General features: G+C 44.3%; 1 protein-coding gene across 3 annotated transcripts in view; it reads left to right on the top strand.

The window, feature by feature from the left end:
- ARFIP1 (ARF interacting protein 1) overlaps positions 1–13552 on the top strand; it is a 260045-nt gene that overhangs the window by 174287 nt on the left and 72206 nt on the right. For all 3 annotated transcript variants that reach the window (XM_082244069.1, XM_082244071.1, XM_082244070.1), the window contains one exon: positions 11252–11473. In XM_082244069.1, coding sequence (XP_082100195.1) covers positions 11252–11473 — 222 coding nt within the window. The remainder of the gene's footprint in view (positions 1–11251; positions 11474–13552) is intronic.

The following is a 13552-nucleotide window of genomic DNA, read 5'->3' on the forward strand; positions in this document are numbered from 1 at the left end:
GCAGAGACTGGAGTATCTGTACATAGGACGACAATAAGCCATACGCTCCGCTCCATAGAGTTGGGCTTTATGGCAAAGGGGCCAGAAGAAAGCCATTATTACACCTTGCAAACCGCTCTGTGTCTGCTACCCCTCTTTGCCAATCCCTCCATTGGCTGCCACTCAACCAACAAATTTAATTCAAGCTACTAACCATAACCTACAAAGCCATCCATAACTTGACGCCCAGCTACATCACTAATCTGGTCTCAAAATACCGACCAACTCGTTCTCTTCGCTCCTCCCAGGACCTCCTGCTCTCTAGCTCCCTTGTAACCACTTTCCATGCTCGCCTCCAGGACTTCTCCCGAGCTTCTCCCATCCTCTGGAATGCTCTACCCCCATCTGTACGACTATCTCCAACTTTGACTACTTTCAGACGATCCCTGAAAACACATCTCTTCAGAGAAACCTATCTGGCAACCACCTAACAACTGTACTCTTATTTTATCCATCAGCCCATCCCCCACAGTTATCACCTCTTGTATCTTTTGACCGTCCCTCTAATTCCTACTGTATTAAAGTGTATTGTATTTGTACTGTCTGCCCTCAAGTTGTAAAGCGCTGCGTAAACTGTCGGCGCTATACAAATACTATATAATAATAATAATAATAATAATAACTTTCAGCAAAAAACAAAATGGCATGTTTTGAGTTTGCAAAAAGGCATGTGGGAGACTCCCAAAATGTATGGAGGAAGGTGCTCTGGTCTGATGAGACTAAAATTGAACTTTTTGGCCATCAAAGAAAATGCTATGTCTGGCGCACACCCAACACATCACATCACCCAAAGAACACCATCCCCACAGTGAAACATGGTGGTGGCAGCGTCGTGCTGTGGGGATGTTTTTTCAGCAGCCGGGACTGGGAAACTGGTCAGAGTTGAGGGAAAGATGGATGGTCCTAAATACAGGGATATTCTTGAGCAAAACCTGTACCACTCTGTGCGTGATTTGAGGTTAGGATGGACGTTCACCTTCCAGCAGGACAATGACCCCAAACACACTGCTAAAGCAACACTTGAGTGGTTTAAGGGGAAATATGTAAATGTGTTGGAATGGCCTTGTCAAAGCCCAGACCTCAATCTATTATAAAATATGTGGTCAGACTTAGATTGCTGTTCACAAGCGCAAACTATCCAACTTGAAGGAGCTGGAGCAGTTTTGCAGGAATGGGCAAAAATGCAAAAATCCCAGTGGTAAGATGTGGCAAGCTCATAGAGACTTATCCAAAGCTACTTGGAGCTGTGATTGCCGCAAAAGGTGGCTCTACAAAGTATTGACTTTAGGGGGGCGAATAGTTATGCATATTGACATTAACAATTTTTCTGTTATTTTGTTGTGGGAATGTACTGTAAATGAAATGATGCAAATCCTCAAACAATCCATGTTCATTCCAGGTTGTGAGCCAACAAAACAAAAGAAAAAAAAAATGCCAAAGGGGTGAATACTTTTGCAAGGCACTGTATAACCACTTAAGCCCCGGAGGATTTGGCTGCTAAAAGACCAGGGTTTTTTTTGCGATTTTTTTTTACTGCGTGACTTTAACGGACAATTGCGCGGTCGTGCGACGTTGTACCTAAACAAATTTGACGTCCTTTTTTTTCCCACAGAGCTTTCTTTTGGTGGTATTTGATCACCTGTGCGATTTTTTTTTTTTTTTTTGATCATGCGCTATAAACAAAAAAAGAGCGTCCATTTTGCAAAAATAACAATATTTTTCACATTTTTTTATATGAAATTCCCCAAAAAAAAAATGTAAAAATCAAAATTTTTTAACATTTTCGGCCAATTTGTTTTATGCTACATATGTTTGGTAAAAAAAATCGCAAAAAGCGTATTTTGATTGGTTTGCGCAAAAGTTATCACGTTTACTAACAAAGGGAAAGATTTTTGTCATTTTTGGTGTTTTTTTTTTTAAACGCTTAATGGCGGCGATCTGCGATTTTTTTTTTTGCGGTACTGCGACATTGCGGCGGACAGATCGGACCCTTGACTGACATTTTTTACACTTTTGGGGTTACCAGTGACATTACTGCAGTAATCAGTGCTATACATATGCACTGTTACTGCAAAAATGACACTGGCAGGGAAGGGGTTAACATTATTGGAGAGGGAGGGGTTAAGTGTGTCCTAGGGGCATGATTCTAACTGTATAGGGGCATTGCTATTGGTGTAAAAACAAAGATCAACGGTCCTACATAGTAGAACCGTCTGATCTTCATTTTTACACCAGGGAAAATGACGGGCGGCTTGTTTACATAAGCCGCTCCGCCTTTCTCCCTTCACCGGAGCGATCATAGTGTGACCGACGGACATCGAGTCCGCCGGTCACACGCACTGACTTGTCTGTGAACGAGCCGCGGCGGGCGCGCGCCTGCCCGCAATTGGCTCTCAAGTCAGTGACAGGCGACTGACGTATCCATACGTCACTCTGCCTGGCAACCAGATAATGTGCAGTGTGTCTCCTTGTGTAAATTTTATTATGGAAAATACCTTTTCTGTTCCGTTCATTGACAGACCTAGCTCAATATTCTTTACCATAGGGTTATGCTACCCTCTACAGTAGGACCACACAAAAGCTTGGCTACGCCCCCCGGATCAGCTTGCATTATCCCCCTCTCTGCTTAGAGATACTCAGTTTTTTTTTGCCTAGTTCAGGAGTAGGACCTAGTCTCCCTGCCGGGCCCTAGGTCCTCGTATTTTTGTCAATTTTTTGTTTTTGGATTTCTTCCGGTTTCTTTTCTGTGGAGATCTTCTAGCAACTGCCGGGCTGAGTGACGGGCTGGACGTTTGAAGTCCAGTGGTCCCCTCAGCCCAGCCAGTGAGCGCGCACTGACTGTAGCTCCACGCTCGGTCAGCCACGACATAGCCCCACTGGACTGGGGCTGGCCTGCGAGTTAAGCATCTCGCAAGGTCGCAGCATTCCTTCTGGCTGACACGTTCCTGTCTTGGGAGTGCTACCCGCTTTCTTCGCTGGATCGGTAAGTAAGGGCCACATCCTTTCCTTCCCTGGATGCGATGTGTGGCACGTGTACTCCCTGGGGCAGTCGGTCCCTCCAGGGTTCTCTCCCCTCCTCCCTTCCCCCTTCCTGGGCGGCATTAGGCTGGCTTGTCTGCCCGTGCTTATGGGGGGGGGGGGTGGCTTGTGTCCAGGCTGTGGGTGCCCCTGGCCTTGGTATCTGCAGGTGCGCTGTCCCTCTATCGCCCTTGGTGGGCCTGCTTTGGGGTGCGTGGCCTTTTTGGGTCCGCTTGGGACAGCTGGTGGGCCTGGTGGGGTGGGTGGTCCGGTATCCACGGGTCAGAGTACCATGCGACCCCCCCCCCGCCCTCTCCTGTCTAATCAGATCCTGCATCTAGCTAGGTCGCTGCAGATAGGACCACCCTACGGGGTCGCAGTCCAAGTTTCCCTGACCCGTCAGGCACAGGCAGTGAGGTTGATTCCTCCATGGGAAGGATGCAGCCGAGGCAGACCTATCTTTTCAGTTTGTCACCCACAAGCTGTCCCATGCAGTTATGGTGTTCTCTTATCCAGGTTATTTTGACAATTGTGTCTAAGTGCTGGGTGCGTCCAATATGACCCTCGAAGGTCCCAAGACGCTTTGCTGTTTTGTATCCTTTGAAGAGTCGCTTCTGAGGAAGTGGACAGTCCCACTGGCGGTGGGTTCCCCTATTTCCAGGTTGACTAATGCAACCATGTTACCAGTGGTGGAATCCGGCTGACAGGCGGGCAGAATCTCTAAGGTCCATTCCATGTTTACTATGGCTGATGCCTTATTGCGGGCTGATTTTGCCTCCGCTTTGGTGTTTTAGACACTGACAGTGTGGGCAACGCTTTTGCATCTGGCAATGGGGGGGGGGGGGCGCCAGTTTCCCCCGCCTATGGGGCACTGGCGGATCAGTTGGTCCAGGGTCTGCAGTTTCTTTGCAATGCATCTTTGGATGCGGTTCCCTTGAGTCTCTAAGCTATCTGTCTCAGTAGTGGTGCTTAGGTGTATTTTGTGGCTGAAGTGTTGGTCTGCGGATCAAACCTCCAAGAAGGCCCTGACTGAATTGTCTTTTCAGCCTGTTGTGGCCACCCTGGATGACGTTAGGAGTCTGATGGGGGGGGTAAGAGTACCTTACTTTCACAGTCTGGGAAGGGGAAAGTGCCTCGCTTGTGGCGTGGGACTTGCTTTTCAGCCCACAAGAAGTTTTTTCGTCATTAAGGGACTTCAGAAATAGGTTCAAAGCCTCTTCCGGAGGTTTCTGGCAGCCTTGGTCTGGCAATCAGAGCAGGCTTCTCTAAACCTGATGACAAGGCCCCTTTGGCATGAAGGTTTGCCCCCATCCATATCTGGGGTGGGGGGGAACATCTTTGCTGGTTCCAGGCCCGTAGACCTCCCAGGTCAGCGACCAGTGGGTCCACGAGGTGATTGTATCCAGTTCCAAGATAGAATTCCATTATTGTCCTCCAGAAAGGTTCGTTCTTTCCAATGTGCACCTGCCCCCAGATCAGCTGCAAGCTCTGTTGTGGGCAGGGCAGGACTTGTTTTCCTAGGGTGTGGTTGAGAAAAGAGCACTATCCGTTTGTGGCTTTGCTCTTTGGTCTAACCTCCACTCCTCGGTTCTTAACAAAAGTGTTGACCCCGGTCTTAACGTTGCCGCGTCAGCGGGGGTTTGCTGTGCTGGGGTACCTGGACGACCTCTTTTGAGCAGAGTCTGTCGGCTCTGATGGCTGATGTGGAAATTACTCTCCAGACTTTGCGACAGATCATGTGGCTTCTGAATTTTCCTAAGTCTGCCCTGGTTCCGACCAGGAGATTGGATTATCTGCGGCTGACTCTGGATTTAGCTCTACCCAGAAATGTTCCTTCCTCTGGAAAGTTGCAGAAGTTGCATTCTGCGATTCAACGGTTGCTAGCCCACAAGCAGACGTCCCTTCCATGTGCATGCGAGTGTTGGGCCTGATGGTGTCCACCTTCAAAGCGGTTCCATTTGCACAGTTCTTCACAACACTCCTTCAAAAGGAGATTCTGGTAAAATGGGACAAATGTCCCAAGTCGCTGGACAATGTTATTTTTCTGAGTCACGCTCCCCGCCCTTGCTACAGGGCAAATTTTTTTCTCCCCTTGTACTAGACAGTGGTCACGACAGATGCCAGCCTGTCCGGGTAGGGAGGGGTCCTGGACCTGACCTTGGCCCAGGGCTGTTGGACGTTGAAAGAGTCCAGATTGCCCATCAATGTCTTGGAATTTCAAGCAATCAGGCTTTGCATGGATCATTGGACCGAGCAGCTCCAGGAGATCCTGGTGAGGATTTATTTGGACAACGCCACAAAAGTGTGTTAGCGGCCCTGGAGGTGTCGACCATTCTCTGGTGGACAGAAAGGTTAATTCCGGCCCGCTCTGCTGTGTACATTTCCACTATGGAAAATTGGCAGGTAGGTTACCTCAGTCATCGGGCATTGGACCAGTGGGTCTGTTGACGTCTTGGCTCAAAAGGTGCAGAGGTTCATAGCCAAATTGGGAGATCCTCTGGCAGATGCCATGGATGCTCTGGTGGCTCCATGAAGCCGGTACCATCTGATTTACGCCTTTCCTCCGCTCCAGCTTCTTCCGCAACTTTGAATTCTACACCCGATCAAGGCCGAAGCAATTCCGATCATTCTTGTGGCTTTGGACTGGCCTCGCCTGTCTTGGTACGCCGATCTGATGTGACTGCTGGCGTACCCTGGAGGCTTCCTCTCAGGGACTTTCTGTTGTCTCAGGGGCCAATCTTCCTTCCTTTTCTTACTGTTGCTGGCTTTGACGGCCTGGCTGTTGAGAGTCAGGTGCTGAAGGACAGGGGCTTGTCTGGTTCGGTGATTGCGACCATGTTGAAGGCGAGGAAATCTACATCTCAAGCTTTATCATTGGCCATGGAAGCCATACATTTCCTGGTGTAAGGTTCATCCTCCTTCCTTTTTGGTGGCTCAGATTCTGGCCTTTCTTCAACAGGGTGTTGATCAGAAACTGGCACCGTGTAAGGCCAGGTGTCTGCCTTGGCAGTCTTTTTTGAAAGATTTTTTGGCTTCCCATTCATTGGTGCGTACATACCTTCAAGGGGTTCATCATTTTACTCTGTACGCTCTCCTCTGCCACCGTGGGATTTGAACCTGGCTCTGTCGGTTCTTAAAAAACCTCCCTTTGAAAACATACAGGAGATCCCTTTACTTAAGCCATCACAAAAGGTGGCTTTTTTGGTGGGTATCACCTCTGCTCGCAGGATGTCGAAGTTGGCGACGTGTTGTTGTTCTCCCTATCTGGTGGTTCACAGGGATAAGGTGGTCTTGTGACCACGGCCGTCGTTCTTCCCGAAGGTTGTCTCCGATTTCCATTTGAATGAGGACATTGTGCTGCCACCCTTGGGTCCCAGGCCAGCTTATCCCAGGGAATTTGCCTTGCATACTCTGCATGTTCGAGCAATTCGGGCATATTTGGCAGCCACTGAGTCCTTTTGGAGGTCAAACTTGCTCTTTGCAATTATGGGCGGGCCACGGAAGGGGCTTCCTGCTTCCTCTGCTTCCATTTCCATATGGATCAGACAGACTGTGACCCAGGCTTATTTACTTAAGAGTCGTGTTCCACCCTTCCCTGTGACAGCACATTCTACTGAAGCACTTAGTGCTTCCTGGTTCTTCCGACATCAGGCATCAGTGGTGCAGGTGTGCATGGCGGCCGCTTGGTCGTCGGTGCGTACTTTCGAAGTGGATGTTTTAGCATCTGCGGATGCCTCTTTTGCCTACAAAGTTTTGCAGGCTGCGGTTTAGAGGGTCTGTTTTTCCCTCTTGAGGGTGTATTTCAGGTTAGGCTCCTGTTCTAGTTGTTACTATTACATGGATTGGCGTGTGTTTAGCCTTGGGTTTGTTCCCTAGTTTGGCACTGCTTTGGGATGTCCCTCTGGTATAGAATATGGAGCTGTGTTTGTTAATGAACTCAGAGAACAGGGGTTTACGGTGAGTACAAAAATCCTATATACAGCTCCGCTGGGCACTCACGAGATCAGCTGGAGCTCTTCTCTTCTCCTCCCGGCTGACGTCAACAGCCCCTCCCTCGGCAGCGCTCGAAACACGTTGACATTAGCTAGGATCTTGGCCCCTCTCTCTGCACTATTTGTAGCAGGGAGGAAGAGCTCCTGCGGGTCACATGAGTGCCCAGCAGCGCTGTAAATAAGGTATTTTCCACAATAAAGTTACACGAGGAAACACACTGCACATTATATATTCTATATATTTACAGAACGGATTACATGATTTTACAAGGTCTTTAAGGTTTATTTTTGGGGTTACAGAATTTCACAATGCTGACTCCTGAGCTGACGTTTTTGTACATACCATAAATAAGACATCCCTGGAGAATATGCCCTAGTGTGTTTTTTGTAACAAAAATTAATTGACCCGGTCTTCTTTTCGGGGAAACACGGTATTAGTAATGTTTTACTTCATCGTGGAACGTTTGTAATACACACAAAGCACAGGCGCGTACATACTACCCTCTCTCATTCATTAAAAAAAAAAAAATACACCTAAACGTTTGACCAGTTAGTTAAAAAAAAAATTAAAAATGTTCCACAACGTAGATCATTGTCAAACACATTGTTGTCCAGCAATTTAGGTCCACATCAATCGCAATGAACAATGGCCGCTGAGACATGTCCAATGCCACTGCTTCTCTTGCACCAAATTATATCACCAGGTCACGTCTGTTAAAGTAAACAAAGTGAAATTCATATAGTGATAAAAATGTATAATAATCCTAAAATAATATAAATACAATAAGTCACGCTAAATGATATAGAACAAAATAAATGTCCAACAAACAAAAAATGACCCAAGTTGTGAACGTGGATAAATAAAATAATGTTGAGAAATAGTGTTGAGAATCTTGATCAGCACACACAGCAATCAAAGTCCCTTAGGAAATGTGCTTACCAGACAGGCACTTAAAAATTGCGGAATTCATATGCCAAGGTGAAATTCACATGCCAAGGAGATTGCGTGGAGTTTCTGCGTTGGATACTCGATGCAAAGTGTCATATATCATATGAAAAAGAAAAACACTCCATAGCATGATACCGTACAGTACATCTTTGAAATATTCAAAATCAATTCCACCACATAAAGTGTGAGTATCCTTCACCAATTTTGAGGCTGCTTACCAGAAAAAATTTGAATATCTATCCCAGTGATAGGAAAGGAGGAGGAACCACCACCGAACGTACAGCCTCTTACCAGATTGAGATTAAGATCAGCAGAGTTCAGTACATCTATTACCAGCGAGACACCTAAAGACACCTTAAGCCTCTTACCAGACCACAGATAAGATGCACAAATGTAGTCACTCTATGCGCTCCCCCAACGTGTAGATAGGTAGCCTCAGGGACCCAATGATGCCGATGGATATAGCCACTATAGGATCTCAGTAACCAGGGTATTGCCAACAGACCAGCCCGGACAAAGAGAAAGGCGCCAATAGTGTAAAATCTTCAAACACCACTTTATTAATAAAAGAAATGCACTTACAAGCAAGTAATTGAACAGTCACGAAAGGGATGTGGAGCCGCCGGCCGGACGGCAAAGCGCATCCGCTCCCTCCAATATGCTTCCGGGGATGACGTCATAGAGTGACTACATTTGTGCATCTTATCTGTGGTCTGGTAAGAGGCTTAAGGTGTCTTTGGGTGTCTCGCTGGTAATAGATGTACTGAACTCTGCTGATCTTAATCTCAATCTGGTAAGAGGCTGTACGTTCGGTGGTGGTTCCTCCTCCTTTCCTATCACTGGGATAGATATTCAAATTTTTTCTGGTAAGCAGCCTCAAAATTGGTGAAGGATACTCACACTTTATGTGGTGGAATTGATTTTGAATATTTCAAAGATTTACTGTACGGTATCACGCTATGGAGTGTTTTTCTTTTTCATATGATATATGACACTTTGCATCGAGTATCCAACGCAGAAACTCCACGCAATCTCCTTGGCATGTGAATTTCACCTTGGCATATGAATTCCGCAATTTTTAAGTGCCTGTCTGGTAAGCACATTTCCTAAGGGACTTTGATTGCTGTGTGTGCTGATCAAGATTCTCAACACTATTTCTCAACATTATTTTATTTATCCACGTTCACAACTTGGGACATTTTTTGTTTGTTGGACATTTATTTTGTTCTATATCATTTAGCGCGACTTATTGTATTTATATTGTTTAAGGGTGTGGTCACACTTGAAGTCGCTGCTCCACAATTTCTTTGTCACCTTTAGCGCTGTTATCACCCCCCTTTTTTTTTACTATAATCCTAAAATGTCTGTAAATCAAGTCCCAAGTGATATAAAAAGTGCCAAAATTAGAAAATAGAAGATGTATTTATAATTGATACAATTTCTTTTGTGACAATTCGTGCAAAACACCCAATGTGCTCCTTCCACCATATCACCCAAACTGACTCACCAGATGAGAAGTTGGTCAAATTATAAACCAGCAATTGTGCTTTAGATAGTGTACATAATTTCCAGCAGGTTGGTCATAAATCCAAAAGTTGGTCTTCCCAAACTATCCAAAGACGTTTATTCTTAGGGATAGGCAAGGTTAGGATTTAAAGAGAAAAGGAAGAATCCCAATAGCATGATTCTGTAAAAAAAACCTTCACTTATTTATTAAAACCTATATAATACACTCACTTTTCTAAGTGTCTGCCCGACACTGAGAATTAAAGCGTGTAAGTCCTTCACTCCGGCTGCCTCTCCCAGCTAGGACCACTCCGTGAGAGCGTAGTGTGAAGAAACTAGTAGGGTGGAGCCAGGGCACAGATCAACACCGCATAGCTACCTTACACTCTCGGCTGGGAGAGGCAGCCGGAGTGAAGGACTTACACGCTTTAATCCTCAGTGTCGGGCAGACACTTAGAAATGTGAGTGTATTATATGTTTTAATAAATAAGTGACGTTTTTTACAGGATTACGCTATTGGGATTCTTCCTTTTCTCTTTAAATCCCTAACCTTGCCTGTCCCTGAGAATAGACGTCTTTGGATAGTTTGGGAAGACCAACTTTTGGATTTATGACCAACCTGCTGGAAATTATGTACACTATCTAAAGCGCAATTGCTGGTTTATCATTTGACCAGCTTCTCATCTGGTGAGTCAGTTTAGGTGATACGGTGGAAGGAGTACGTTGGGTGTTTTGCACGCATTGTCACAAAAGAAATTGTATCAATTATAAATACATCTTCTATTTTTTAATTTTGGCACTTTTTATATCACTTGGGACTCGATTTACAGACTTTTTAGGATTATTATACATTTTTATTACTATATGAATTTCACTTTTACTCCAACCTGCTGGAAATTATTTACACTATCTAAAGTGCAATTGCTGGTTTATAAATTGACCAGCTTCTCATCTGGTGAGTCAGTTTGGGTGATACGGTGGAAGGCGAACGTTGGGTGTTTTGCACGCGTTGTCACAGAAGAAATTGTATCAATTGATAAATACATCTTCTATTTTTTTATTTTGGCACTTTTTATATCACTTGGGGTTCTATTTACAGACTGTTTGTTTTTTAGGATTATTATACATTTTTATCACTATATGAATTTATCGATGGAACAACTGTTTTTATATGAATTTTTAAAGTGTTTTTTTTTTTTTTGGTCTCATTGTTTTGCACCAAGATCTTTGATAGCCATTTTTGCACTAGCACTTTTTCTTTTTACACAGAATATAAGGCACTTAGCACTTTTTTTTTGTGTAGGATTTTATATATTTTTTAATACATTGTTTATGTGAATTTAAAAACCTGTGATGTATCAGCACTTTAAACGCATAGAGCATATGGTTTAGCCATTAAGAGAGGAATACAAACATGCGCTGACATTTTTTCTTTTTCACTCTTGTCTATGGGGCCCAAAAAACGTTATACTTTTTTGAGCATATGGCAATTGACCGTACAAGTGTGAACAGGGACAGTTAGAATGAATGGGGTTCTTGCACGGTCAGCATAGTCAGGTGTAATTGGGAAAAGAGAAACCAGCTGATGAATACTCACGTGTAAATAGCAGCTAGGAATCTGTTTAATGCATATGCAACATGTACTTAGTTTGTACTTGGTGTAAACAAATGTGAAGTATAATCAACATTTTGTCATATCTGTCTAATCACAGGTATGTATGCTAATTTGACCTATTTCCCCATGCAGTGTACACGCCAGATCATCTCTGAGAGGCTAGGCCGTGGCTCAAGAACTGTAGATCTGGAACTAGAAGCACAAATCGAAATCCTGAGAGATAATAAAAAGAAGTATGAACATATACTGAAACTGGCACAGACACTCTCTTCACAGCTCTATCAGATGGTGCAGACCCAGAGGCAGCTGGGAGATGCTTTTGCTGACCTTAGTTTAAAGTCTCTGGAGTTGCATGTAAGTATAAGCATGCTATTTTTTTTATCAGAACATCACACTTCGGAAAATCAAAAGTTGGTGCATTTTCTCTCTGTCTCTCTTGCAGTCTTTCCTTAACCTTTCTTTATTTTTCTTAATCTATCTCTCTTTCTGTCTTTCTTCCCCCATTTCCTCTTTTCTTTTCTTTTTTTCTTTCACTTTAAAGGACAAGCCAGTGTTTGATTGATCCTGCCAGTGTCCATCAGAAACAGTGAGTAGCTGGCATACAAACTATGAATAACTGCCAATACGGCTGTCATGATGGGCAGATCTTAGTGGGAATTTTTGGTCTCCAGGATGCCTGGTTTTTACTGCCTCGCTCCAAGCCCAACTTTTACGTTCTTGATAAGAGAGGTCGTGTTATAGGCTTTGTTTAACCACTTAAGCCCCGGAGGATTTGGCTGCTAAACGACCAGGGGGTATTTTGCGATAAGGCACTGCGTGACTTTAATGGACAATTGCGCGGCCGTGCGACACTGTACCTAAACAAATTTGACGTCCTTTTTTTCCCACAAACAGAGCTTTCTTTTGGTGGTATTTGATCACCTGTGCGCTTTTTACTTTTTGCGATATAAACAAAAAAAGAGCGTAAATTTTGCAAAAATAATATTTTTCACATTTTTTTTATATGAAATTCCCCCAAAAAAAAATGTAAAAATCAAAATTTAACATTTTCGGCCAATTTGTTTTATGCTACATATGTTTGGTAAAAAAAATCGCAAAAAGCATATTTTTATTGGTTTGCGCAAAAGTTTTCGCGTTTACTAACAAAGGGAAAGATTTTTGTCATTTTTGTTGTTTTTTTTTTTTAATGCGTAATGGCGGCGATCTGCGATTTTTTTTTTTTTTTTTTTTTTGCGGTACTGCGACATTGCAGCGGACAGATCGGACCCTTGACTGACATTTTTGACACTTTTGGGGTTACCAGTGACATTTCTACAGTAATCAGTGCTATACATATGCACGGTTGCTGTAAAAATACACTGGAAGTGAAGGGGTTAACTTTATTTGAGAGGGAGGGGCTGTGTGTGTCCCTAGGGGCGTGATTCTTACTGTGATTGGCTGTGACTTGAGGGGTAAGGACACTGATCAACGGTTCTACATAGTAGAACCGTGTGATCAGTGTTTTTACACCGAGGAGAATGACAGGCAGCTTGTTTACACAAGCCGCCTGACTTTCTCCCTCTCCCCCGACGATCGCCGAGTGACCGGCGGACATCGGATCCGCCGGTCACACGCGCGGGGGGGGCCGTGACCGTGACCACGCGGGAGCGCGCCTCCGTGGGCGCGCGGGCGCTCCCCAGACCCTCCCAGGCTAGTGACGTTAATTAACGTCACTTTGCCTGTGAGGGGCTGACTGCCGCAGTAAATCTACTGACGGCAGTCGGCAAGCGGTTAATTGTTATTGTTTTACTTCCCATCAGATACTATATTTCGCACAGAATGGTTTGCTGAGGGAAATCTCCCTCAGACAAGGACTCGACAACAAAGAAGGGGTTGAACCTATGTTAGTCTTATTTTTGCCTGTGTCCAGATCTTGTGCTATTTTTCCCCACTTCTGATTATGTTGACCAGTGCTTGTATATCTGATGCTTGCTTCAGATGAGTTCCTTGTTATACTAGGTATAAAAGATCTATGTTAAAGGTTTAGTCCACCTAAAACTAGTATTTTATATGGCACACTATCTTTGAATATTACTCAGAGACTTTGATTTAGAGATCTTTGCAGTGTAGTCTTGCTCTACTTCCCCTGGCCTGAGGTCTGGGATTGCATACACAAATTTTCTCCCGGTGTTTCCATAAAATAAAAAAAGGTCGACCAGTAACTGTCCAGATTAAAAAATAGTTTGAATGCTCTAAAATCGTAAGGGTGTTTAATAATGTTTATTATATACTATTTTTTTTATTTTTATTTTGTGTAAAGGGGAGTTTACACTTGGCAGAGATAAATTTGACGGTGTCTCTTTGATTGGACTTTTTATATGTTTTTATCTTCCCAAAGAAGAATATCTTGCACTTCACAATCGCGCCGTATTCATGTCCTCAGTTTTCTGCAGT

The sequence above is a fragment of the Pelophylax lessonae genome (genome assembly GCF_965119305.1).
Source record: "Pelophylax lessonae genome assembly, chromosome: 1".
NCBI lineage: Eukaryota > Metazoa > Chordata > Amphibia > Anura > Ranidae > Pelophylax > Pelophylax lessonae.